Consider the following 25,170-nt stretch of genomic DNA (forward strand, 5'->3'; position numbering starts at 1 on the left):
GGTTTGGATTCACAGTCTCCCCTTCTCTTACAAAGCTTGCTTGCTCTTGCTTGGCTGGGTTAGTGTCCAGTACAATGAATGTGTTATTTCTTGATAGAACCACACTGTACACTGCTGCTGTGGTAACAGGCTGACCGGGAGGTCACACCTGGTATTCAGACACTCCCACTCTTTATTAAACTTTGTATCTTGCTTACTGAGTGATGCAAATTTCAGGAGGTCATAAGATTTGAATTGTGAGAGTTCCTAATCAAACTCTTATGATTTGTGCTTTTATATATCAAGATAAAATCAGTTTGGGTGGAGCAAATAATACTTCTATGCAGAAAGCCTTTTAAGAGGGAAAGAGAATCTAAAGAGACGTTAAGTAATATGAAATCTCTTGTTCTAGAAGGCAGGTCGGGAGCAATTTACTACTTCAGTAGGGTTTTTAGTGGGGGTATTGCTCAAACTAGCAGCATTCAGAGCTGAACTAAAGTAACAGTGAATGTTTTTATTGAATTTTAGTTCTGATTGAATAAAGACAGATAACACAAGGCAGAAATTGTTCTTCTGGACCTGAGAAAGAAAAATCTGTTACAGAACAGTTTGTGCTGTAGTCAGAACCCCCCAAATTAATCAAAAGTCATTTTATATGACTACAGTGTTATATAATATGAGTCGCATACTTTGATGTTTCTCCTTGAAGTATGTTTCTTCCTCAGTCTGTGGTAGCATAAAAGAATGGTCTGATTTAATAGGAGTGACAGTCAGGATTCAACCAGTTGCATATGTAACAATACATGTTAAAAGTATAGCTGAAAATATGTAGGTTAATTTTAATACCTTCTGAGCTGTTTGCAGTGTCACAGCTGCTGAGCACTATTGGAGGCATGTGCTGACAATGAGCTGACTGCAGCTGTTGCTGCTTTGGCTGGGGAGAAGTTATCCTTCTTTGTAGCAGCCTGTGTTTTACTGTGCTTTGCTTTGTGCTAAAACACCAGTGATACCATCCATATGTTTTGTCTGCTGCTGAACAGCACTTGCACAGTGTCAAGGCTTTCCCTCCCACCCTCCCTCAAAAGCAAGGAGGCTGGAGGGGATGGGCTCTCATTATCCTTATCCACAAATCTTATTGTCTGCCTTTGAATTTCGGGTAGGGGAGTGAGCAAAGGGCAGTTGGCTTCTGTCCAGGGGCAGCCCAGGACAGCATCTTGCCACTCATCCTACTTGACAGTGAACTAGAGCTACATATAAAATGGAAATTCTGTGAGCTGCATCCTGCTTTAACCTCTTGTGTCTTCCAAATATTGACATTTCCTTCATGGTCTGTTCTTGGCTATGTCTGAGAAACAGTTTGAGGCGAACTGGGGGCATCTGGCAGTTTGCAGATACAGTTGTGGCAGTATTTGTATTTGTCTCACTAATGTCAGAATCTTTGCTTACAGGAAGAATTGAATGATGCTGTAGGATTTTCCAGAGTTGTTCATGCCATTGCTAATTCTGTAAGTTAATGTGATTTTTAACCTACCTTTGTTTGTAAGTCATTCAAAGAAAGGGTTCTTTTGCTGTTACATTTTGGAGGAGAAGATGAAATACAAGTTAAAGTGACATTTTAAGCTTAGGTTGTTTCATATTTTACAGTGGTTGAGTGTAGTAGGTTGAGTAAGCTCAAACTAAAGAATGATGTGGAGAATCTTACTATCTGTAAGAGTCAAGAATAGCAATTTCTTAGGGCTCTTACGTAAATAAGCTTTGGTGGGTTTTTTTTCCTCTGTTCTGAAAAGATATTGGAGTTTTTTTTTCCTTTTTTTTTTTTTTTTTCTTGGCAGTTAAAGGTTCTCAAAGAAGGACTGTTATCTTGTCAAATGAATCAAAATTAACATTTAAAAAACTGGTTGAGCTTTTTCAAAGAGCTTGAGAAGCCAGACCTTGCCCTTGATAACTATTGTATGTTACAACCATAAGGAATATATTGTGTGTTGTTGTAGAAGTAAATTAAAAGTTAATGGATGGAGAAATGCCTTGACTTCAATTTTAAACAGATTACATTTGGAAACCAAGTTGTAAGTAGCTGTTCTAGTGCATCTTCTCAACATATGAAGCTGCTGTGAAAGCCTGTGATAAATGGGTGGGAATAGAGGAAAAAGGAGTGCCTGCTCTGGGAGAATGGAGGAGTCTGTGGGGCAGGCAGAGAGCAAATGGAGAGGATTGATGTGTACTTGTTCCCATGTGCCTTTGGCTGGCATCTGGGGTGGGGTTTTCACACATGCCCTTTGCCATGGCCAGGACTGGAAATTTGTAACAGACATTTAATGTTATTTTCACAGGGCAAGCTTGTTATTGGGCACAACATGCTGCTGGATGTTATGCACACCATACATCAGTTCTATTGCCCCCTACCTGATGTAAGTAATCTTTTGAGTGTTCAGATAATTGAATAAATGCCTTAATGTATTTTGGTATTATCTCCACACTTTGTTCTGAATGGAAGAATTGGTCAGCCTGTGAACAAGTGTAGAAAAGTATTTTAGAAAAATCTGTTTGGTACTTCTGGGCTACTACCTTATTGTCATAAATATTTGTGTAGAAAGTTTAGTTGGATTGTTCTCCTTTGCATTTTTAAAAGATTCAATCAGATAGTAGAATAGTGGTTTTTGCTTATGTCAGGTATATTTAACTGACTGATGTGTTATAAGATACTGGTGTTGAGCTTCAGCACAATTACATGGCGTTTTCTCCTTTGTAGTTTACAAAATGGGAATGTGTGGTTTTAAATACTATAGTACACTTTCTAAAATAATAAGCAGTCTTGTAGCAGGATGATGTTCACTGAGGTGAAGAGGTATAATGTCAGAATAATGGGAGGGAGCACACTTTGACTGCTGCAGGGCTGTCTGGCAGTTAATGACTGGACTATTCAGTTAAACTAAGCAGTGTATTGGCACCAAAACCACTGTCTGAGGAAGCCAAAGGTCACATTGGAAGGATGGCTCACATGGTGTTTGGGGAAAGACTTGATCATAAGATGGGAAAAAGAGGTTTGGGACCAGTTTGGATGTTGTTGGAGTGTAAGCAACTGTCAGAGGATCCTGTATTTTGACTCTTGGCAGATCTAAACCTGGAGGCAGTCCCTGCATACCTGGAGTGACTGCTTATGTTCCATTGAAATACAAAATGCTGGGAACACTTAAGAACTGTTAACTGGGCTGGAATTAGAGCTAGCCTAGGGTCTAAAATAGGACAAGGTGTTGGCAGTGAGAGAACATTTTATTACTAATGACAGACAAATCAGAAATACGTAGTCTGTAGCTGTGTGTAATTGCAGGTGGTGTCTATGATAGTGCTGACAAATACATCTCTTAAAGTTAGAATTCAGTTACTGTAGCTCACTTTTAGAGGTTTTTGGATGATTGTAGCTACTGCTCTCTGTCCTCCAAGACTGTAAACAGTTCACTGACTTGGATTTTATCTTCCGCTTTAATGTTAAATTAGGACCTAAGTGAGTTCAAGGAAGTCACGTCTTGTGTCTTTCCCCGGTAAGTTCTTAGTTCAAACTTTCAACCATTTCAGTACAGTTGTAGCAAGCTGATGTTTTTTGTCCTAGCCCTGTACCCTAGCTGTTACTGGAAAACAAATTTGGATCAAGTTAGATAAATACAATTGTTAAAGTAATTTTCAACAGCTTTTTCTCAGAAAAGCAGTGTTGTTGGTTCACTTCTTGGCAAAAGATGCACCCTTGCTATTCCCCTGGGTTTGGCATGATGTTTGGTGTTTTGAATCTACACTTCATTTGGAACAAGATTTATTTGCAGCTAGTTGTTTGCGGCTCTTGCTGTGCCTTGGTTGCTGTCCTTTTTCATGCTGAACAAAGCCAAGAAATGTTTTGGCTGTTCCAAATCCAACAGTAATTTTCAGTAGGGTGTATCTGCTGTTTCCCCACCAATACAGTGAAACATTTTTTGAGGATTTGGCAAAATGGTCATTCTTCTGTTTCAACCTATTTAGCTCTTATTTTGTTGCTAGGTTACTGGATACTAAACTGATGGCAAGTACACAACCTTTTAAGGTAAGTTGATATTATAGAATGATTTGAAGTTACAAAATTGCATTAATACATGTATATTGAAACAAATGATACTTCTTTGTAGAGAAAGATGTCCAATAATATTTTCTGTGATGCTCCTTTTACTGTAGATGGATGATTTTTCTTTACCCCTTATCTAAACTTACAGAATTTATAGAATGCAAATTTTTACTTTCCTACTAGTGACTTTTGTCACTTTTGTTTGAAGCTTTATGGTAACTTGGTAACATATTGCAAAATATGCAGAGTTTTTGCTAGGTAAAATGTGATTAGTAGATTATTTTCTTCTTGTTAAGTAGCATGTTCCCTCAGGAGATAAAAAAGTGCTGTTCATGAACAAATAGGATCTGGATAGCTGCTTGTATATTCAAAGCCTTAGAGTACTGTGAATGCTGACTTAGATTTGTCTGGAAAAACGCTTTATCATCATTAGGTTCTCTTGTGGCCTTTGCTCAGTGGGTAGTCAGCAGGAGGAAAAAAATTACAGGTTTCTCTTAAAATCTCTTACAGCATGAGTTTTATTCCTCTAAAGAAGTATTGAGATAAGTGTTCATAAGCTCTTGTTTTCCCATGTGCCCTTGAATTAATTAAAAAACATGCTGAGGAAGCAGCATCTCTCTTTGTGCATAGCTCTGTGACTCCAGAGCATTGCATAAAGAAGTGCTATTAAATACACTTGTAGGTATTGTCAGGTTTGTGTTGCACACTGCTGTGGTAAGAATAGAGGCTTTGGCATTCTGAAAAGTAAGAAACCTCCACAAGTTTTATGTTTGGTACAGCTATGTTGATATTTGTAATTCTGCAGCAGATGCTTGGGTTTTTAGCCTGTTATGAAACACTGCTTTTGGGATACCAAATTAATGCATCATTTGAGCTTGTTCATTGTGCTTAGTTCTTGATAACTTTTCAGTCTTCAGACCTGATGAGCGTAAAAAGCTAAGCTTGATTGAGAACCAAAGGAAATCTGGTCCTCATAGATCTCAGACAACTTTAAGCAAGATTGTGTGAGATGTTTTGCTTTCTCTGGCTATTGATTGTGCATGTTTCCATTGTACTGACTGACAACATATATTTGATTAAGAACTTCAGTAAGGAATTAATATATATGAATACATAATTAATATTAATAATATCTCTTGGTGGCTCTTCATTTAATGCATATAATTCATCAGCAGATTCACTGATGCTACTCAACTAAGTTGTCGTGTAGGAGCAACTTTCTGATCGTCAGACTTCTTTCACAGTCTCTGTATTACTTTAAATCAGCAGTATTTACATTGTAAAACTATGCAAGAATGTCCAGTCAGCAAGCACACAATACTCACCTTGAATGCCTTTCAACCATTATGACCAGTATTTAGAATATTTGCCCTGCTGTTTGTGCTGCCTCTTCCCTTGCCACATGTACCCTGCATGAAGCCAGATTCAAATAGAAATGTTACTTTGGCATAATCTCTCAATAATTCTAAGCAGCATTAATAAATGCTTGAGACTCATTGTGATGCAAGTGAGGCAAGGTAACTGAATTTGTCTTGACACACCTCTGGTGCATTAGTTTGAAATAGGGCTATGTGTAGATCCTTAGAGAACACCAGGTGGCAGCAGTAAATACTCATTTGATCCTGTTTGATTTCAGTTTCCAGGGAAAATGTGCTTGGCATTAGCAATTAATGATGGCTTTTCTTGCAGGAGATCATTAATAATACATCGCTTGCAGAACTGGAAAAGCGTTTAAAAGAGGTTCCATTCAGCCCTCCTAAAGTTGGTGAGGATATATCAAAATGCTCTTATTTCTGAAATGTTTTGATTATTTTTGTTCTTGGTATGAAATATAAATTCCCCTACTAATACTCTGTGTTTTGATGAAGGGACTTTAAATGAGGGCACTGTACATACAGTGCAATTATATTTAGAAGTATGCCTGGAACTTAATAGGAATCTAGACAGTAAAAGAATGATGAGTTCAGTGAACAGCAGCTTCATCATCTTCTAATGATGGATTTATTTTTTTCTTTTAGGTTGATTTTTGGGGATTAATTTGAAATTTGTTTAAAACTTTCATGTGGTGATTGTCCTTTAGATCAAAGCCAGAGCACTCCAGGAGGCACTTGGACAAACAAAACTGAGAAAACTTACATAGCAGTGACCAGTTGTGTGTGTGTGTGTTCTAGAAATCACTAAAGTTCTTTTAGTAGGAAAAAGGGGTTTTTGCTTTGAGGTGAACAGAAGGATATTTAATCCAAGGGGATGCTTAGCTCAAGGTTCTGGAATTTTTCTTAAGCTGCTGATTTAGAAAAGGGAGAGCAATACTGTAGAGTGGGGTATGTTGAAAGGGAAGGTTTCAATGCTTGATCAAAATCAAGATGAGCAGTACTTTTTTACATTGCTGAATGTGCAGAGCATAAACACCAAGTGCATTTGTCAGTAAAGAAATCTTCAAATCACTCCGTTTAATCTTCATTTAAATATCTTGAAAAATCTGACTATCTATCTGGTTAATAATAAAGTTTTTAATTGTACTGTTCTCTTAAATGCAAGTCAGGAAAAAGGATAATCTTTGTGGGAATTCTGCTGTCACTGTTTTACAATTAGTACTCCATTTTGGCTGAGTAGGTCTGGGAATTAAGGGCTTTTTAATGGGAAAGGCTTTCCATCTTATGAACCTATTCTTATTTTACAATGCCAAACAAAACTGCTTTTTTAAGAACTTAAGAAAAGTCAGAGGTTCTGAAAGTTTTGTAAACTGATGTTATGCTCTGACAAAATTAGCCTGTGGGTAAGCATACAGGACTATCTTTATCTTCTCTGATAGTGTATTTATAATTGTCTTTTTCCCCTCAGAAAGTGCAGAAGGATTTCCAAGTTACAATACAGCATCTGAACAACTCCACGAAGCAGGATATGATGCTTACATTACTGGACTGTGCTTCATTTCCATGGCTAATTTCCTAGGTACATGTGAAATCTTTTCCAAACCTTCTTCCTGGTGCTCTCTGTGTTTGCTTATTACATACTGAATTTATTCTTCATTCATCAGGTTCATTCCTCAGTCCTCCGAAAAACCATGTGTCTGCTAGATCAAAACTCATTGAACCTTTTTTTAACAAGTAAGTAGTTGTATAAAAAACCTGCTAAAACAAGGAAGTACAAAAAGAGCTTCAGCAGATCTACCTCTAGCTGTGGAATCAATAGCTGACTGCATTTTTCTTTAAACTGAAGTTTTTTTGGCTTTCTGATTCATGCTGGTAGTGCTGGAGAGGCTATGAAGTAAATAGCTTTTCTTTTGAGGAGGATGGTTTACTTTGTGCTGACCTGTGAAAGTACCTGGACTGCTTTAAGGGGCTTGCCATTATTTCTGGAGTAAGCTTTGGAAGTGGTGAACTGAAGAAAAACTGGTCAGGTGCTGTTTATGTTATGGGACCCCCAGTAACTGGTGATAATGAAAACTGAGAGTGCTCAGCAGTCTGGAAAAACTAAAATATCCCTACGGTAATGTCAGTCCAAATAACACAAAGCATTGGTATTAACATTGTCAGGTAACCCATTTTTAAGATGGCATAAGAAATATGCATGTATGATTTATGGGATGATGCTATGAGCAGTATTTTGCTTTTGAATTGGATCTTCTTGCAAACTCCTTGAACAAAGTCAAGTAAGACTTGGGGAATCTAGAATCCTTTGTGCACAGAGTCAATCCTTTATGCAATTAATCTGTCGATTTTACCTTAGGAAACTTCTAAAGATGCTGCAATCTGTCACATAAAGGAAAAGGAGTTGAAATTAAAAAGATTCTTTTGCTTACCCTGTCTGTTTAAATTCAGGAGAAATTCCATCCTTTCAAACCTGTAATACAACAGTTGGCAAAATTAATTATTTTAGCTTCAGATGGCCCACACAAATGAGAAAATCACGGTAATCAATGACTTTTGCCTTTCATTGTTATGAAAATCCTATCATTATAGTAACATCAGTTATGTGATTCTCTTGACACTGAGACATGTGAGCCAATAAGTCCATATATTTTTTGCAGATGCTACAAATATTCCCTAGGTGAAACATGGACCCACACTGACTGCTTGGTTTGAATGTGAAAGTGAAGATAGAATTGATCAGCACAATTTCATTTTAGGATGGGATTTATCACTAGGTTGTTTTCAGGAACACCAACACACATGCCAAGTAGTAAGTGCCAATTGAGCAGATTAATTTTTCAATCATTAACCAAAATTCTTCCTAGAAATGCCTATTTGCTACAAGTACAAACAGCAACTTCTAGAGCTGTCAGAACAGTACATTCAATTTAAGCTTTTCAAATTAATTGTGTACTTGAAATGTGACATTCCTCTAGGAGTGACATTTCAAAGTTGTGAGAGTAAGTGAGAGGAAGCCTGCTGTGTCTGTTCTGGCTTCAGGGTTAACTGCCTGACTGTAAAGAAAGGAAGAGTTAACAAGCTGTAGGGAGCACAGCTGCCTTTTTTTATTTTTTAAGCAAGAACTGAAAATTACTCTTTGTAAGAAAAGAATGTTTGTCCATTCTGCCATTATTGAGAACTTGTAGCTTCTTGTTTCAGAAAAGCTATGTATTATTTTTAAATCATGGAAACTTGGAAGACTTGCCATGTCTTACTTTCACATGATTTTAGAAGCTTTGCCATATTCTAACTAACATCTGCCACATCACCCAAGTCAGAGCCTAGAGGTGAGACTCTCTCACCTTTTCTTACAGTGAGCAGACCAAGGCCTGTATTTGTCAAGCTAGTTTTCTTTCTCCTATAATGTAAAACTGACAAACTAGAATAAGTCACTCTTTTTTTTTTTTTGGTTTTTTTTTTTTTTTCCTAAATAAAGAATGTTCAAGTACAGTGTCAGAAGTCAGAGCTGTGGGGTGTGTAAATGAGCAAGTCTTTTGCTCTGTTCAGTCAGTCCTTGCAGGTCTGTCTGCAGCATGTGGTGGTTTTAGCACCTGTAGTAGCATCCAGGGCTCTGCAGTTCCAAGTTCCCTAAAGGTCCCTTAGTGAGTGTGTTGCTTTGGCAGGTATGCTCTGGGCTGCAAGCCAGCTTCCTGCTACACCTAGTCTCTAGTTTGTGGTCTAGACTCTTTCCCTAGCTGAGCATCCTCTCTTCCTGCTGGTGAGAAAAAAGCTGTCTTCCTCCTTCCTCCAGAAGTTCTATCTGATCCTGTGGGCAGCAGTCAGAACAAGGAAACCTTTTCCTTTTTGCTGTAGTCATATTCTTCAAGCAAAACACAAACTACAACATGCAAACTGTAAGATAAACAAATGCAAGTTACACCTTGTGTCACAAGTTTTTCCTGAAAGAAGCTAAGCAGATGAGTTTAGTGTAAGGCAACTATTTAGAAGCAGTGTTCTCAGTTTGAACTATTATACAGTCTTGAAAATGTTCTTTAAAACAGACCATGATTCTTTGGGTTGCTTATAAAGTCTTAATTTCAAGATATCTGTATATTAGATGTTAATATTTAACTACAGTTTAGTGATTAAACTTTCACGGCATTGCTGGGACTTTGGAAATGTTTCCTGTTTTAATGGGTTTGTCACTAATGTGATTTAAATTGGTACATTTAAAATGTAAAGAATCAAGCTTTGATTTTTATGAACTTAGCTTTCAAATGAAGGTAATACTTTTTTTAAGAGTAATTTTGATGTGTTTCATTATGTCAGGAATATTAGGGAACTTCCTGGCTGGCTGTTCAAGAATGACAGCCAGGATGTACATTAATGTTCATATAGATTATTGATGAATGTAGGTAAAATCTTTAGTTTTAGGGCTTTTGTAAGAGGGGAACTGATTAAAAACAGACTTTCCCTTAGGGCTGTTAGGCTCTTCTAGGCATAATGCAGTAAGTTATATGATAAACAGCTCAATAAGATAGGAATTCCAGAGATGCATTTCTGCAATCTTTATGCTTTATTGTATATACAACGTCTTTGAGAAATCCTGTTTGTCTGCTGTGAGTAATCCCCAATGAACATTTATGAGTTGAGATGATGGGACTCTTTATTGCAGTATCTAAACTCTCATGTGTATAATTTGGATATTGTTATTGTCTCATATACTTTCAAGTTGGTTTGAAATTTTTTGACTGGTTTAGAGTAATGGCTCTTCCGTGTCTTCCTGCCTCCACCCGCAAGCCCTTCACAAACTTCTAAAGACAATGTTCTTTTCTATCTCCTTGGGTTGTTTGAATGCTGTTTATTCTTTTGATGTAGCTGGAGGCAGGGGGTGGAAGAGGTGTAGAGAAATGAGAACACCATGTTTTATTGACATGAAAAGCACCATGGACTGTAGAAATAGAAATTAGCTTAGAAATGTTTTTATAAAATGGATACCAGAAACCAAAATCCATGCAAATCACTTGGGTTTGTGCTGTATTTGTAGAAAGTTTCTCATAGGGAGCTGTGTTCTCTGGCATATATTGGAAATCCCTCAGCTTTTCTATATTAATTTATTTTTCTTTGCAAAATTACTGCAAAAGGAGATGGGTGTGCCTTTGTGCAGTTTGACCAGTAGTTTCCCATTCTCTCTGTAGGAGTAAACAGTTGCTGTTCTTGTGCTTGCAGCCATGTGTGGCTGAAGTAACCTGGATTTATAAGCTGAGCTGGGTTTAAAAAAAATCCCTTTTCTTTTTCCAGCTCGATTAGTTTCTCTGCACAGTTCACCACACAGCTGTGAAAACTTTCATCCTAGCTCAGTGCAGAGGAACAGTGTTGAGTCCTTGAGAATATTGATGCACTGCTGTGACTGGCACAATGATGGCCTTCCTCTCCTCATTTTATTTGACTTGACACAGAAACAATTGTTTTCCAAGTTCCTCAAAATACCTCATAGGTCTTACTGAGAAATGGATCTCTGTCCTCTGACTGTGTGATCTAGCTGTAGTCCCTAAACAGTGTAGGAAATAACATTTTTTAGCTTGGTCTGCTTAGCTTTTAAAAAAAATGGCTATGACACTGATTTTCACAACACTAACTCACAACTTCATGAATCAAGCTGTCATACAGAAAAGTCTTATTAATTTAAATTTAAATTCTGCAGATAGATGAGGAATCCTAGAACCACAGTTATGAATACTTAAGAATGGATTATGTTGGAGCTCAGTGTTCATAATCCATGTGGAGTAAGTTAGTGCTGCAAGATGCAGTTACTTCTGTTACACACCTGAAGTGCACTTAATACTAAAATCAGTATTTAGACTACAGGGAGTATGTGTGTTTGTGTATGTGCTGTTTAGTGACATAATTGTTTGGCCAAACAAATAAATGTAGGATTTGTCTCAGGGAATAAAAAACTGATGCTAATTAATTTCAGGTATATGTGTTATTTTTTGTACAGGTCTGTTCTTGTGGTTTGGTACTGTATTGTTTTCCTCAATATGATTAAACCTGCGGGAGGGAAGCTTAAATAGTCTTCTCTCCAGAAGTTTTTGTTGTGTTTTTAGTAGACTTCATCTTTATTTTTATGAAAACCTACAAAACTTACTATTTCAGTGCTTTAAAAAGTAGTAGATTTTTGAAAACTTGGCAAAAGTTTGTTCAGATAAGTCAACTTAAAACAAACCTACCTTTTGGTATTTTTTTTGTTTGGGTTTTTGGTTTTGCTTTTTTTGTTTTGGTTTGGTTTTTTTAATAAAACCTCCCACTTTTGCTGTCCTGGCATGGATGATGGATGTCCTGTATCCAGGAAAGACTGAACTGCTTTTACTGACCAGTAGAAAAACTGTATTTAGCTGTGCTTATCCTCTGCACTGGGGTCTGAAGAGGGCTGTATCTCTTACCAACAGTGACACTGACATTTCAGATGAAGATGTGAGCACAAATCATATGTAATAAATCGAGCCTCTTTTGGCAGTCTGCAGTCCAGCTTACTGGCCGAGCACAGATCCCAGTTCTTTTCTGCCCAGCTGGGTGCCCTGTTATGGTGCTATGATCCTGCCCAGTGTCTTCCAGCAGACTTGGAAAGTAGTCCCATCCCTTCTGTTGCTCCTTGGAGGATGTATCCCATGCTCCCTCTTTGCTTCCCCCTTCCTTTAATTCCATAAAAGATACCCTTGTGATGGGATCCCTGTGCCTCCTTGTTTTCTTGGTGGAGCCACTCCTGTCCACTTTAGACAGACAGCTGTGTTGAAGCCAAAACCACAGGAGGGTGGCACCTAAGGCTAAACATGCAAAGAAACTCTGGCTTCCTTGTAGAATGTCTTCATTACTTGTGCTGTGCTGGAACGGGTGAAGTTTCTGAAGTTAATTGATACAGATGTTTGTAATTTTTACTGATAAAGTTCCTTGTAGGTGCTGCAGTGCTCAGGGGGATGCAGTGCATGTTAGACTGTACCTTTCCTGAGACTCAGAAGACAACTTAGGTGGGACAGTGTGTGGCACAGCTGGTGCCAGTTCTCACACCCTGTGGCTCACATGTGAACCTGCCACACAGTGCATTTTACCCCAGTGTTTGGGGTTTTTTTCTTTCTCCTGTTTGTAGCAAAACCTAGTGAACAAGTGCATTCCAGTAGACTTACCAGCGATAGAGGGAATTATAAGGGCATGATACTCAAACTCTTAGGAACTACTAGTGAGCGTGGTGTGATATAAAGAATCTCTAGGGAATTACAGAACAGTCTGTATACTTAAAAAACTCAGCTGTTTTCATCAGTCAGTACTTAGTTGAATGCTGAACTGCAATCTGATAAGCATTTTAGAAGCTTTTTAAAGTTATGATGAAAAAGTTATTTATTTTAGCCTTCCAGTGACTATAAACAGCAAATGTTTTGTACCATCAATGTGTCATCTGTACCTATGACAGGACTTTAAGATGTTCATCTTACTTGGGAAGGAAATAGTTTTCAGAGCTGAGTAAGAGCTTTTATTGAAAGCATTTCTTGAATGTTCTGAGAAACTCTTCAGATACATGTTAAAGAGGGAAAGACTCAATGCAGTTATCTCTAAAGAAGTCATGATGGCTTTTGCAGTTTAGGGTTTTAAGATCCATTCTGTCTAAAGCATGTTGAAGTGCTCAGAAAATGGGGAGATTTATGTGATTATAGAATGATGGCAGCATTTGCACTACCCACTGTGCAAGGGGCTCTTACTGCATAAAGCTGCCACTTGTTAAATGTTCCTTCCCCACTTGTCCTTACTGTTTTCAGCAGTAACAAATTGGGCTTTTTTTGCCCTTGTTTTCTTGAATAAGTAAAATTCCTGGCATGATGCAAGTAACTTTTGAATCTGGTTATTAGATAAGAGATTGGGCTTAGAGGGTCTGTTTCGTTTTAACATACCTTAGGATAAGTTTGGGATGGTTAATTAGGCATCTTTAGAAGAAACATGTAAAAAAACTATTAAAAGGAAAAGGTCTTCAGGCAGAAATTTGCTAATGGTTCTTTTCCATTTTGCTTCTAGGCTATTTCTTATGAGAGTAATGGACATACCATATCTCAATTTGGAAGGACCAGACTGTAAGTAGCTTCTCTCGTTGATAAAGTAGTACCATTCTGACACACTTCCTGGAGAAGGAAGTGTAAAGATTAATTATGTATATTTAAAGCAAGGATTTCAGCTGTGTTTAGGTTATTAGCTACTTATGGAATGATTTAAATATGTCTGTTCCCTTGTTTCCCTTTAACAAAATAGTAAACCCAGAAATTCTTCAACTTTGACCAGAGAATCTGCATGATAAAGGGGGCTGACAAGGACAAATCAAGTTAATGTTACTAAATGAGAGAGTTTGAAATTAACAGCTTTATTGTTATTTTGGGTAACTATTCTTATGTAGCATATCACATAAAAAGTGGGATTTTAACACTGTCCTCTCACCCCAGCAGTAAATACAGAACTAGTGAGTAGCAAATGGTTCTGGCCGTGCAGTAGTACCTCTCCTGAACTTCAGCCTAAAAATTCTTTTGCCACATGGGATTATGATAATGAAGAAGTACTACTTAAAACATTTTTACCTTTCTGGTTATTTCAGTTTACAGACCTGGAACTGTAATTAGTTGATAATAGATTTAAATTAAAATAGATTCTATTAATGTAAATGTCTTTGCTGTTATGGGATGTTTCATTTTGAGGGGGAAAACTTTGGATGAGGGTTCCCACTGATGCCTTGACTATGGAAAATGTGAAGCCTTGGAGGTCAGTCTGGTCCTTGATGAGATAAAAGCTTAATTTTATATTGAGGAGTCAGGTACACACTGTCTTGAAAATTATACCCATTTGGGAGCAGTACTGATGTGGCCACATTTTCCACTCCTTGCATCGGAAAGCTCAGACCGGAGTGTGACCCTATTAGATGCCAGTGTAATAGTAACAGAATGCAGTTCTAGAGAGATGGAAGTAACTGTTGGAGAGGAGAGTACATGCTGTAAGGGCATAAATTTAATTTTAAATTCAGTTAGGTGGTCAGATCACTGAGCTCTGGCTCTGCTGGAATGGTAATCTAATTACATTGCATCTTCCTTCCCCAACTGTTTGATACTGAGTGGAAGAATGGGTAAATACTTTGGGTCATTGAGAGAGTGCCAAAGCTACTAATTTGTAAAGATGCTACTTCCACTTGCTGGCCAACTTACAGGATTGTTTTGATACTTAGCCAAGAAGGGTTGCCAAAAAAGAGTCTGCCTCTGAAAGTCTGTCTCTTTTATCTGAAAGCCACTTCTGTAGAGCAGACTGAGGCAGATAGTCTAGGAGAACCTGAGCCAAGGAGGCTTTCTAAGCCTCAAAACAGAAAGCATTGCAGGGGTGGCATGTTGGGCTGGCTGTTGTAGCCACTTCAGTTGCTGTTCTGAGATGTAAACTCCCCTGCAGGTTGAGGTAGCAGTCTGGTGGTTGTTTGTGGGGGGACTGTTTTGCAGAGAGGCAAAGCTGCCTAAAGAGTACAGCCAGGTTTTTGTGGGAGGTGCACTTGGAGTCTGTATTTTTAAAAAATGAGGCACAGCTGACTAGGTGACTGTTGTGATTTGTATGTTTCTGTTTGTCAGGTAGTGCGAAATAGCAAGTTTGTGCAATTTTTCCTGAAATAATGGATTTCAGTAACATGTGCTAAGTTAAATAGTATTAAATATGTGAATGTGACTTTCATCATCTTTTGTTAAAACGTGTGTTAAAAACTGATTTAAAAGAATGAAGTTTCTGCACAAAATTACTGCGAAGAAAAAGAAAAGAATCAAATACTTTTCACCCGAGTAGGGAAAATTTAGAGATTTTAAGAGCAGACTCACTGTGAATTTAAGAATGAGCAGATACAGGAAGGCTAGGTCCATGTAAAAGGGCTGTAATATCTGAAACTGGAGTTGTTCATGCTATGATTTTCTACTACTGGATTACAAATAATTTAACTGTGAGTTACTCTCTGTTCAGTAAGCTGTACAGCAATGAACTGATCTTCTGTTGCTTGTGGGGTTTTGCTGTTTCACTTGTATAATGCAAAATGAATTTTAGTCCTTAAAAAATATTGTGTCCTTTTTGTTTAAGTAGCAGATTTAGGGAAAAGGATTTCACCTGTGCTCCTGAAGGGATTGCTTTCCTTAGCTACTTGTGTCTCTGGCCAGCCTGATTGCACTCTCAGTGCTCATGTACACCTGTAATTTATCATTGGGGAGTTTCTGGTCAACTCAGACTAATCCATTTGTTAGGTGAAACAGATTAAAACACTTAGCAATAACAAGTGGCTGATAGTCTGATTTTGGACAGCTGCTGTATGAATGAGATGCACCTTGGAAAGCTCTCCTGTTTGAATGCTGAAAGCTAAGGACATCAGAAACTAGAAGAGTTTGTATTACAAAGGAATTCAGGAGGATAAGTCACTAATCATTCACTAAAATGAAAACCAGTCCCTATGTCTCTATAGCAAAAGAAGAGAGACAATTTTCCTGAGAGTGTTACCCGGTGGTCAGATTAAAATCTGATCACATCGAGCTGTTTGTAGTTAACCCTTGAGTTATCCTGAACAAACTGGAGCACTTGACTTCAATGGTTCAGCCTCTGTCATCAAATCAAACAACACATAAGATTTAGCCATGTGTCATACATAACAAAGTAGATCTCTGCAGATACCAGTGGAAAGGCTTAATTAATGATCTGCAAATAGTTCCATAGGAATAATTTTGTGAAATATTTCAGTATCTTCGTCCCTGAAAATGCAGTGTTCCAATTGTTTCTTTTTAAAATATAGGAATTCACAGGTTATAAAAGCTCACATCCCCAGTGAAAGGAACTTCAAGTAGGAGAAATGTGTAAAAAAATAAGATACGTAGTAATAATATCTGCTGTATTCTTACCTCTTCCAGAAGCTTGATTTGGATTCTCTCTCAAATTCACAAGCCTTAAAATGACTTCCAGTAGTACACTGAAGACTTCTTCTGCACTTGATGTTGGCCTTGATAAGCTGTCTTTTTTTCTTGGTGTAATTTTCAGTAATAATAAAAAGTGTGTCTATTGTAGCTTGTATCTAATATTATATGAAAACTGAACATTGAGTTGAACATTGTTTCACAGGAAGTTTTTTACTAACAGAAAAATGGCAAAAATTGAACCATTGCTAAGAATTTTTTAAAGGTGGAGCATGAAGAGGTTGTTGTTTTGTGTTTGGTTTTTTCTTCCTTTTTCTTCTGTCCTTGAACTTGGTTTGGTGCAAGGGATGGGAAGGACTACATTTGTGGACATTTCCCACTGCAGGAAATGCTGTTTCAATTTCTTAAGCAGATGAGCTGGTAGGATTTAGTATATCTTTCATGCCTGAGTGCAGGCAAATTCTCACTGTATCTGGTGCAGTTTCATAAATCTTTGCCTGTTTTCTTATTTAAAAAGGAAAGGAAAGAAAAAAGCTACATGACCACATTAGATGACTGTTTTAGGATATTCTAAAGATACTAGCAGTGACTCTTATTTTAACAAAAGCATTTTTGTTTGTAGTGCAGCCCAAACGAGATCATGTTCTTCATGTTACTTTTCCCAAAGAGTGGAAGACTAGTGACCTATACCAGCTTTTCAGTGCCTTTGGTGAGTGATATAGTCTGTCTTTTTTTGGTTTGGTTTTGTTTTATTATTATTAACAAGTTAAACTTCTGGTTTGTTTTGTTATTTTTAGTCTGTTGGTGCAGACTTATGCCTAGTATAAATAATGATGAATCTCTTTTTGTAATTTTTAAATTTGGTGTCCTGTGAACTTTGTAATGATGTGTTGAAAATTACTATTCTTATTAACTATTCTTTAGACATCTTTATTTGGTGCTTGTTGAATATTGTGGATCTTTTATCCTTTTATTTACAGCCTCTGCTGATAGGAAGTAAGAGTTTATATAGGTGGAAAAAGGGAATGGAGATTGGTGTGGGGCAGATCGAGGCTTTAGGAACAAGGCTCTCATCCTGCAGCTGGTGTAAAGCCAAACTCCAGCATATGTGAGTTCAGGCAAGCAAGCAAGCTTGAAAATAAAGAGTTTGATTTCCAGATTGTGAACACCACCCAAACGAGAAGAAACAACAAAAAGGGTAGTTAATAACTGAGGACCAGTAGTCCTGTTGTTGCTCTACTAAGCAGAAGTATGAAATGTAGGTTAGTTTCTGTAGGTTAGTGTCCAGGTTCGTTACCTGGACAGCTGCACTAATTGATGGTGGTCTCCTGCTCCTTATCTCTTGTGGCTTGGTGGTCTGTGCAGGTCCCTGGAGCGGCATCCAGCTCCCTCGGTTCCTTGTGGGCATTCGGTGTTCAGTGCGGCAGGGTCAGTGTAGTGGCTCGGGTCAGTAGCCCGAGTGGCGGATGCAGCCGCGGCCGGGCCCTCCCGCGCTGCTCCGGGCAGCGAGCGCGCCTCGGGCCGCCAGGGGGCGCGCCCACGCCCCGCGCGAGGCTCGCTGTGGCGCTGCAATTCCGCGCTTCTCCAGATTCTAGAGCCGAGTGTTTTCGTATTTCCACGTACAGACTCCAGGCTCGATAATTAATCTATATATTTTTAAAGTCTTTTTGCCATGGTATCTCAAACTGCAAATTATTCCTTCCAAAATTGTGGAATACAGAAGTACCCATGGTTTTTCAGTTGTCAGTGGATAGGGACAGAATGGTACGGTGTAAGGCTGAGTGATTTCCCAAAAGCTTAAAAAAAAAAAAGGCAGTAGCAAACATGAATTATCCTAAGGTATTACATCAGTTAAAGCAAAGCGTCTTGAAATCAAGCAGTATTAGTCGAATTTTACAGAAAAATTATTTTAGAATGAATTCAAGCAGAGTTATAATCTTCCATGGGGCTTCTAACAAAATATGGTGAAACAGCTGAAAGGGCTGCAGTGTCACACTTGGAACTGGTTCACATTTGCTACTCTAGAAGGGGTGTTCATGATTCTGAAACCCTTCAGGACTGCCTGCATACCAAGTGGACACCTGTTCATGCAAGATGTTTTTATAGTCTCAGGGGTGAATGTAGTTTCACTGTACAAGTACTTGCAGCACTGTGCAGTCTCTTAGCAGACTTTAGATTCTTAAATTTGCATTGTTTATTTGGTCATGCCGATGTGAAATAGGAAGTCATTAAAACAGGATTTGCTGGAATACAGCTTTAGTGTAAGTTCTACTTAAATTAATGGTTTTGGGCTTTTGATTAAAACTCATACTATCGAAGTGTTATAAAAACTACTGCTTAATTACCAGTAGAAGTCATGTAGGAAATGTACAAAAACAGAGTATAAAAAGGAAAATGTTTCAGTTATGTAATCTAATATATGGAGAATTTTCAAATTTATTTATAGAAGAAATACATTTTACTTGCACTTTCATGTCATAGTCCACCAGTGCCACCACCCAGTGGCATTCTTCAAAGTGTTGAAGACTTGATGTATTCTAGAAGTGCAGTGAGAGAAATTTCCTGGTTTATTTCTCTAGAGCTGGTGTTCTGTTACATTGCTGTCCATGGCTTATCTGCACTGGCCTTGCAGTGAGCTGGCACAGGGCTCTGCTGATTGCTAAACACTGTACTGCAGCTGCATTTGCTTTCCAGCTCTTTATTTGCATTTCACCATAGTTTTGAAATGCACAATATTTACTGAGTGCTTAGCAGTATTGCTGAATGATTTAATTTATTAATCTTATCTCTAAATTCTTACTTCTTAATAATGATGAAATGTGGCAGTCTGAAGAGAGCATTTCTTAAGCATGGAGAGTTGCATAAGAGCCTTTGTTGTGGTTTGCTTCAGATGGGCATTCATTGTCTGCTATTTAATGTTTGACTTTCTTTAAATTCTGTATTGAAAATGTATAAATATTGAGTATAAAAGCAAGATATGTTGGCAGGTGTTGAAACCCTTTATTAGATCAATATACAAAGTCAGAAGTCGTATGGAATGCATCAGCCTTTCTGCAATAATAAATAAGGATCTGATACTGAAATTATGTGCCACCAATAGGTTGGATTTTTATTAATTTATTTTAATTTGCCACTTAGTGAAAATGTGGACACTGAAGTCCATTTGAACAGTAGCTGAATTCCGTTATGAGATTTTTTTTTTTGTCTGTCACTGATCTTTCATATTTTATATTGAGGGCTCAGTTGTAAGGTATTCAGGATAATTTTTCTTTTTATCTTTGTCTACTGAGGAAGATTGAAATTAATAAACCGTATATATAGGAAAGAGACACAATCTGGACAGCATTTCTGTGTTCCAGAGTTACAACAGGATACAACAGGTCTCAGATGTCTGAAATGATTGTTTAGAAAATTGTGTAATTAGTAATACAAAAGTGGAGAAATTCATACCTAAATAATTTTAGAGCAAAGACTTATCAATGCATACAGAGCAATATGAATTTGTACAGTAATTTCTGTCCTTTAAAGGACACTTTGTGTCCAGGTCCTACCAAACTGCACCACAGTTCTGAGCTGCAGTCACGAGTCAGCTTGGGCCTTTTTTGTGACATGTTAGTGTCCTGCCAAAAGGATGTTCTTCCTACACCAAAGAGCCTTACCCATAGGCAGCAAAGTTCTGTGTTCTTCAAAGGCAGAATGATTAGAAATTGAATTTCTGGGCCCTAAAAAATGTTTAAAGAAATTCTAACTTCATGGTGTAGGCTCACCTTAATAGCAGCCTTAGCCCTTCAGAACAGGGAGATGTCAGAAACCATACTGAATTAATTATGGTTTTGGCAGTGATCAAAATGATTATAACTTAAACTCCTAAATAGCTGGCTACTCAAATGTATAGCATGCGAATGAAATCTATCTAGGCTTTTATTTTTTTATAATTAGAAAATCTGTTTATAATCTGGCTGGATTTCAGAAGAGATTTCTATAACCGTGTAACCTGTAGACTAAATTAGATTTCAATAGATTAAACAACTGAGAATAAATGTATTTTAAGCCCTTTTGCATCGTTGTTTTTAACCTTGTAATGTCTGAAGGTTAAATGGTGGTGTAATGTAACATTATATATAACTTGATTTTCTAGTCTACATGAAAAAAATTGCACCAGTTTTCAATACCTGAATTGTACTAACAGTAAAGCACTTAGATAAGGACAGGAGATGTAAGCCCAGGAGATGTAAATGGATTTCAGACTATAATAAGACCTTGTGTCTGGAATGGGAATCCTTTCCTCTGCTTTTGCTTGATTATGAGCTCTTTTAGTGCTAATGTGACATTTTAAGCCATTCACATAGAAAATGCACTAACTGCTTGATGAATAGAGGGACTTATTTCCAGTCACTGTTCCATTGTAACAGCTTCCAAATGAGGTCCATGATTTTCTGCATTTGTACTCATATTGACTCAAATTAAGTTTTTAGTTCACATCCAGGAAATTATGTATAGTGGGATTCAAACAAATCAGAGGTTGAAAATTTAGTGTCCCAACAGTGGAGTTCTCCATTGGTGTGATCAATCCTCTACCCACCCCTTTTGACTGGAATTTATCATCACTCAAAGAGCTGTTATTTATTTGAGTAAAGGGCTGAAATTCCCAGAAAATCACTTCAGTTTATTTCATAGACTCGCATAGAAGCCATGAAGGGAGGATGTGAGGGTCTGGGGTGTACAGGGTGCTCATGCTGTCCTGATTTTCTGAGCATTTCCAGGCCCTTGTGCAGCGGGGTATGAACTACACACCTGTACAGTGGACAAAAGCCTTCTCAAGTGCAGTTACTCTTAGTTGGCTTTTTTATGTCATGACATATCAGATAAAAATCTGTGACTGAGTCGAAAATAAAAATAGTAATAAAAATTTCTTTTGCTTTTCTAGGTAACATTCAGGTTTCATGGATTGACGATACATCAGCATTTGTCTCATTGAGCCAGCCAGAGCAAGTACAAATAGGTGAGTGTTGCTGGATTTATTTCAGCATTAAGACTTTAACTGGCTCCTGCAAAATGCTCTGAGCCAGCAGGGTCTGTGATTCCAATGGCAAAACCAGTGACTTGCTTGGAGGAACTAGACTTCCATACCAGCAGCAGCACATGTGTGGCAGCAAAGACAAGTCCAGGTTGAACTTGATTGAGAGTTTTGTGTTTCATTCCAGTGTCCTCCAAGTACCTAAACCTGTAGGTAGAATAGTGCTGATTTCTTCACTTGGTGCAGTATTTATTGAGGCTATTTACTGTTACTTTGCACAGAGTATAACTATCAAAGACTTTTGTGGTCTTCACCTCCAAGTACCCTTTGGACTGATGCACATTTAGTTTGGTTTACATTTTCAAGGAACAAATGCAGTGAGAAGCCTTTTGGTGCATTGTAGAACACACGCAGAATAAGAGTGTCCAAAGAGCCTGGACTGCTAATGTGCCTAGTGTCTGTGTATGAACAATGTGCAGCCTCTCCAGACCTAAGTTTTTAAATGTTTATGCGAACATTTGAAAATATTGCTGTTACTTATGTGGGAAAACAGTCTTCTTAGTGTGTTGGGTATTAGGCTGGGTTTGTTTGTGGTTTGGGGATTTTATGTTCTTTTGGGGGTGGCTTTGGGGGTGGGGTTTTTAAAAGATTTTTGACTGTAGCTGAATCCACAAGCTCTTAGTGGTTTCTCTAGTTCTTTGGGGCATTTATTTGAGTTCTGACCCATCACCTTACTTCAGGGAGCAATGGCTGGAAGTAGGCCATTATAGATGATGATCTGGGATATGTTCTGGTAGTGTCACCCCTGTTTTCTGAAACACTTGCATCAAATGCTGTGGGGCCAGTGAGAGCAGCAGTATATGCAGCACTTATAATTAACTGGCTAAAATTTTATTGCACTTAAGAGCTATTCAGACAGAATTCCCACAATTAAAAAAAGAAATAAAACCAATTAGAAAACACTGCTGAGTTTACCATCATCTGTCCTTACTAAGCTCAACTAAAGAAGCTTTTGGGGTCTGCATGTACAATCGCTGCATCTCTGTAATTCCTTGTGAACATCCTGGGAGTGTTTATCACACTTCCTCATACATTCATAGCTCTGCAGAGGATTTTGAGGGCTCACCAGCAGCCTCCTTACAGCAATTGCTCCATAGCAGGAAGAGCCATTGTTTCTGCATCCATATATAGATATAAGAATGAAATAACTTCTAATGAGAAGTTTCAGAAGAAGAATTATGTCAGTTAAAGCCTTCCTAGATGCTGATACTGTAAATTCCCCACTGCTGTCACCTCAGGTACTTACCCATTGTCTAAATGCTTGGTATATCCACTTCACCACTAGTTGTTGTTGTTGTCACTGCTGTCACCTCAGGTACTTACCGGGTAACATTGTCTAAATGCTTGGTATATCCACTTCACCACTAGTTGTTGTTGTTGTTGTTAGGTTTGGTTTTGGTTTTTTTTTTCCTGCTTTTGTTATAGCAACTACATATTTTGGAAAGAGCTGAATGTCTGCAGAATATTGAAACTGAATCTTTCTGGCACTGCTCTGTGTCTTTTTTTTGTGCTTTGACAAGCAGGGAGGCTTGTTCTGTGGCCTACGTGCTGGGAAATGTTATTTGTTTGAAAGCTCAGGTGATTATAGTCTTTCTTAGATTTTTATGAAATCAGGTTAGTAGAAATTCATGTACTGAAAGCAGTGAGCTTACCAAGCTGATAAATTAAAGCAACCTCAATTACCAAAAATTGTGTCATTTTTACTGTAAATTTTTTTTAAAAATTCTTGATATTTTGTTTATTTGGGTATTGGGGTTTTTCTGTAATAAATGCATTTTAAATTCCATTCTGTTATTCTATTCCCTCATCTTCAATTCTTTATGAATTGTTTTGGTAATAAAAGTCACTGTTTGTACTTGTGATTTAGTGAGATATGCTTAACTGAAGGACCTAGGAGAAACTGTGGCCTGTTTTTTAACCTGTTCCTATAAATGTCTGCATTTTCTGGACTTTGTAAAAAGCCTTGGAGGACTGTGAAGCAACATGAATACAAGGCAAGATGTTGCTACGGGTGTACTTCTATGCTTACCTCTTAAAGAGGTTTCTTACTTTGAGCTGGTATTAAAATTTACAGTTAAGTAAACACAAGTGCACCAAGAACATCTATGGGACATAAATGGATCAAGGACATGAAAAGTGTATGGAATTTTCCCCTAAAGTGTTCAGATTTCCCTTACAGAGGAGCCTAAGTACTGTAAAAACATCCAGACTTGCTTTGCATCTTCTTAATAAGGCAATTGTGTGTGAAAAAGCAATGAAAATAGGACTGGTTTTGTAATTATCTGCATGGAGTGTTAACTCCATGTCTATCAGATTTTGAAACCCTGTTCACAACTGGGAGGTGTCTTTATTTTTCTGTTGCAGCAGTGATTCAAACACTGAATATTTGGCTGAACTAAGGTGAAGTTAGAGACTTGAAGAGCACATCATTTAAAGACTGATCTGCCATCCTCCCTGGGTGTGCATGCCCAACATAACCAGTCGATGGATCTGCCTGGTTTCTTAACAATTTTGCTCCAATAACTTTTAATTTTGTTCAGCTTCATAGGTGTTACAAGAGAACTTGAAATATGATTTGTCTCTATGACTAGCTTTGTGTAACTGTATCTAAGTGTAGTATTGAAATGATGGTACTTGTCTTTCATATTTCAAATAATTAGTTATCATGTTTAACCTTTACACATGACAGACCTCTCAAAATGTGGCACTTTGTGTAAACTGTTGCTGCTGGGCTGTTTTTGTTGTTTCTAGCTCTCCTGGCTTAATTATTTTAAATAGGCTAAAAACTTGTTCATCAGCATCCTGGGAATATGTTGGATTTCTCACTGATTCAAAAATCCATTTTGAATATGTAGAGAATAAAATATATCTCTTCATCCCCCAGTGCTCTTTAAAACAATGTGCCTGAGTTAAGTAATGTAATGGATGGTAACCATTAAAACCTAGTCCAAAACTGATTGGTAAAACATTGGCCTATAAGATTTTCTGCTTATAAACTGTACATTTGATTAGCTGAATTTAGCTAATAAGCAGCTCTTCAAATTTCACATGATAAGCAGTAGTGTTTATGTTGCTAGGGAGAATGTGCATTCCAGTGTTTTAATTGTTCAGGAGTTACCCTGAAGGACCTATGAATCTTAGCATAATATAAAAAGACTTGTTTTCTCTTCCACTTTATTTCCTCTGAAAAAGTAAGTAGGGAAAAGGGCAGTGTTTTTATAGGCAATTTTGGAGCAGCTTCTAACTTTCCAACTGAATATGGCATGCTTTAAACACACAAACAAGAAACCTTGGGAAACAAGAGTCAAATGCCTTAAACTTCTCATTTTGTTGCTTATGATGATGGCCAAGAATCTTCACTTTATTTGGTTATTCATGCAACTCACACATTGGCAATCTTTATTATGAGTAGAAAAGGCTTGTTCTTGTATAAAATCATATGTATGCATTCTCTGTAGCTTGAAGTGGAAGCTGCAGCAGGACAGATGCTAGGGAACAGTTGCACAGTCACCCTGCTGTGCCTGCCTGTGCAAGCTGGACCTGGCCCTTGCCGGGGGAGCCTCTTGGCTTCTAGTGGGCTCTGTGTCACTCTTGCTGTTGGGTGCCACAATGTCATCTTAAAGCCAATAGCAGGTTTATGAAAGTGGTGGTTATATGGCTCTGATTTGTCTTAACTTTTTGGAATATGCTGTGCTGTAAACTGATTTCCAGGCTACAAGCACCTGA

The 25,170-nt window shown here is 37.8% G+C and overlaps 1 protein-coding gene across 4 annotated transcripts in view; it reads left to right on the top strand.

Annotated features, from left to right (window-relative positions):
- The window catches only part of PARN (poly(A)-specific ribonuclease), a 44,866-nt gene that overhangs the window by 7,553 nt on the left and 12,143 nt on the right, over positions 1–25,170 (top strand). For all 4 annotated transcript variants that reach the window (XM_041401360.1, XM_041401363.1, XM_041401362.1 and 1 more), the window contains exons 12-21: positions 1,428–1,484; positions 2,310–2,387; positions 3,475–3,518; positions 4,006–4,048; positions 5,756–5,831; positions 6,908–7,018; positions 7,104–7,173; positions 13,480–13,535; positions 16,990–17,076; positions 21,295–21,369. In XM_041401360.1, the coding sequence (XP_041257294.1) occupies positions 1,428–1,484; positions 2,310–2,387; positions 3,475–3,518; positions 4,006–4,048; positions 5,756–5,831; positions 6,908–7,018; positions 7,104–7,173; positions 13,480–13,535; positions 16,990–17,076; positions 21,295–21,369 (697 nt within the window). The remainder of the gene's footprint in view (positions 1–1,427; positions 1,485–2,309; positions 2,388–3,474; positions 3,519–4,005; positions 4,049–5,755; positions 5,832–6,907; positions 7,019–7,103; positions 7,174–13,479; positions 13,536–16,989; positions 17,077–21,294; positions 21,370–25,170) is intronic.

Source organism: Onychostruthus taczanowskii, unplaced genomic scaffold (genome assembly GCF_017590055.1).
Source record: "Onychostruthus taczanowskii isolate IOZ18803 unplaced genomic scaffold, ASM1759005v1 scaffold19, whole genome shotgun sequence".
NCBI classification, from domain to species: Eukaryota; Metazoa; Chordata; class Aves; order Passeriformes; family Passeridae; genus Onychostruthus; species Onychostruthus taczanowskii.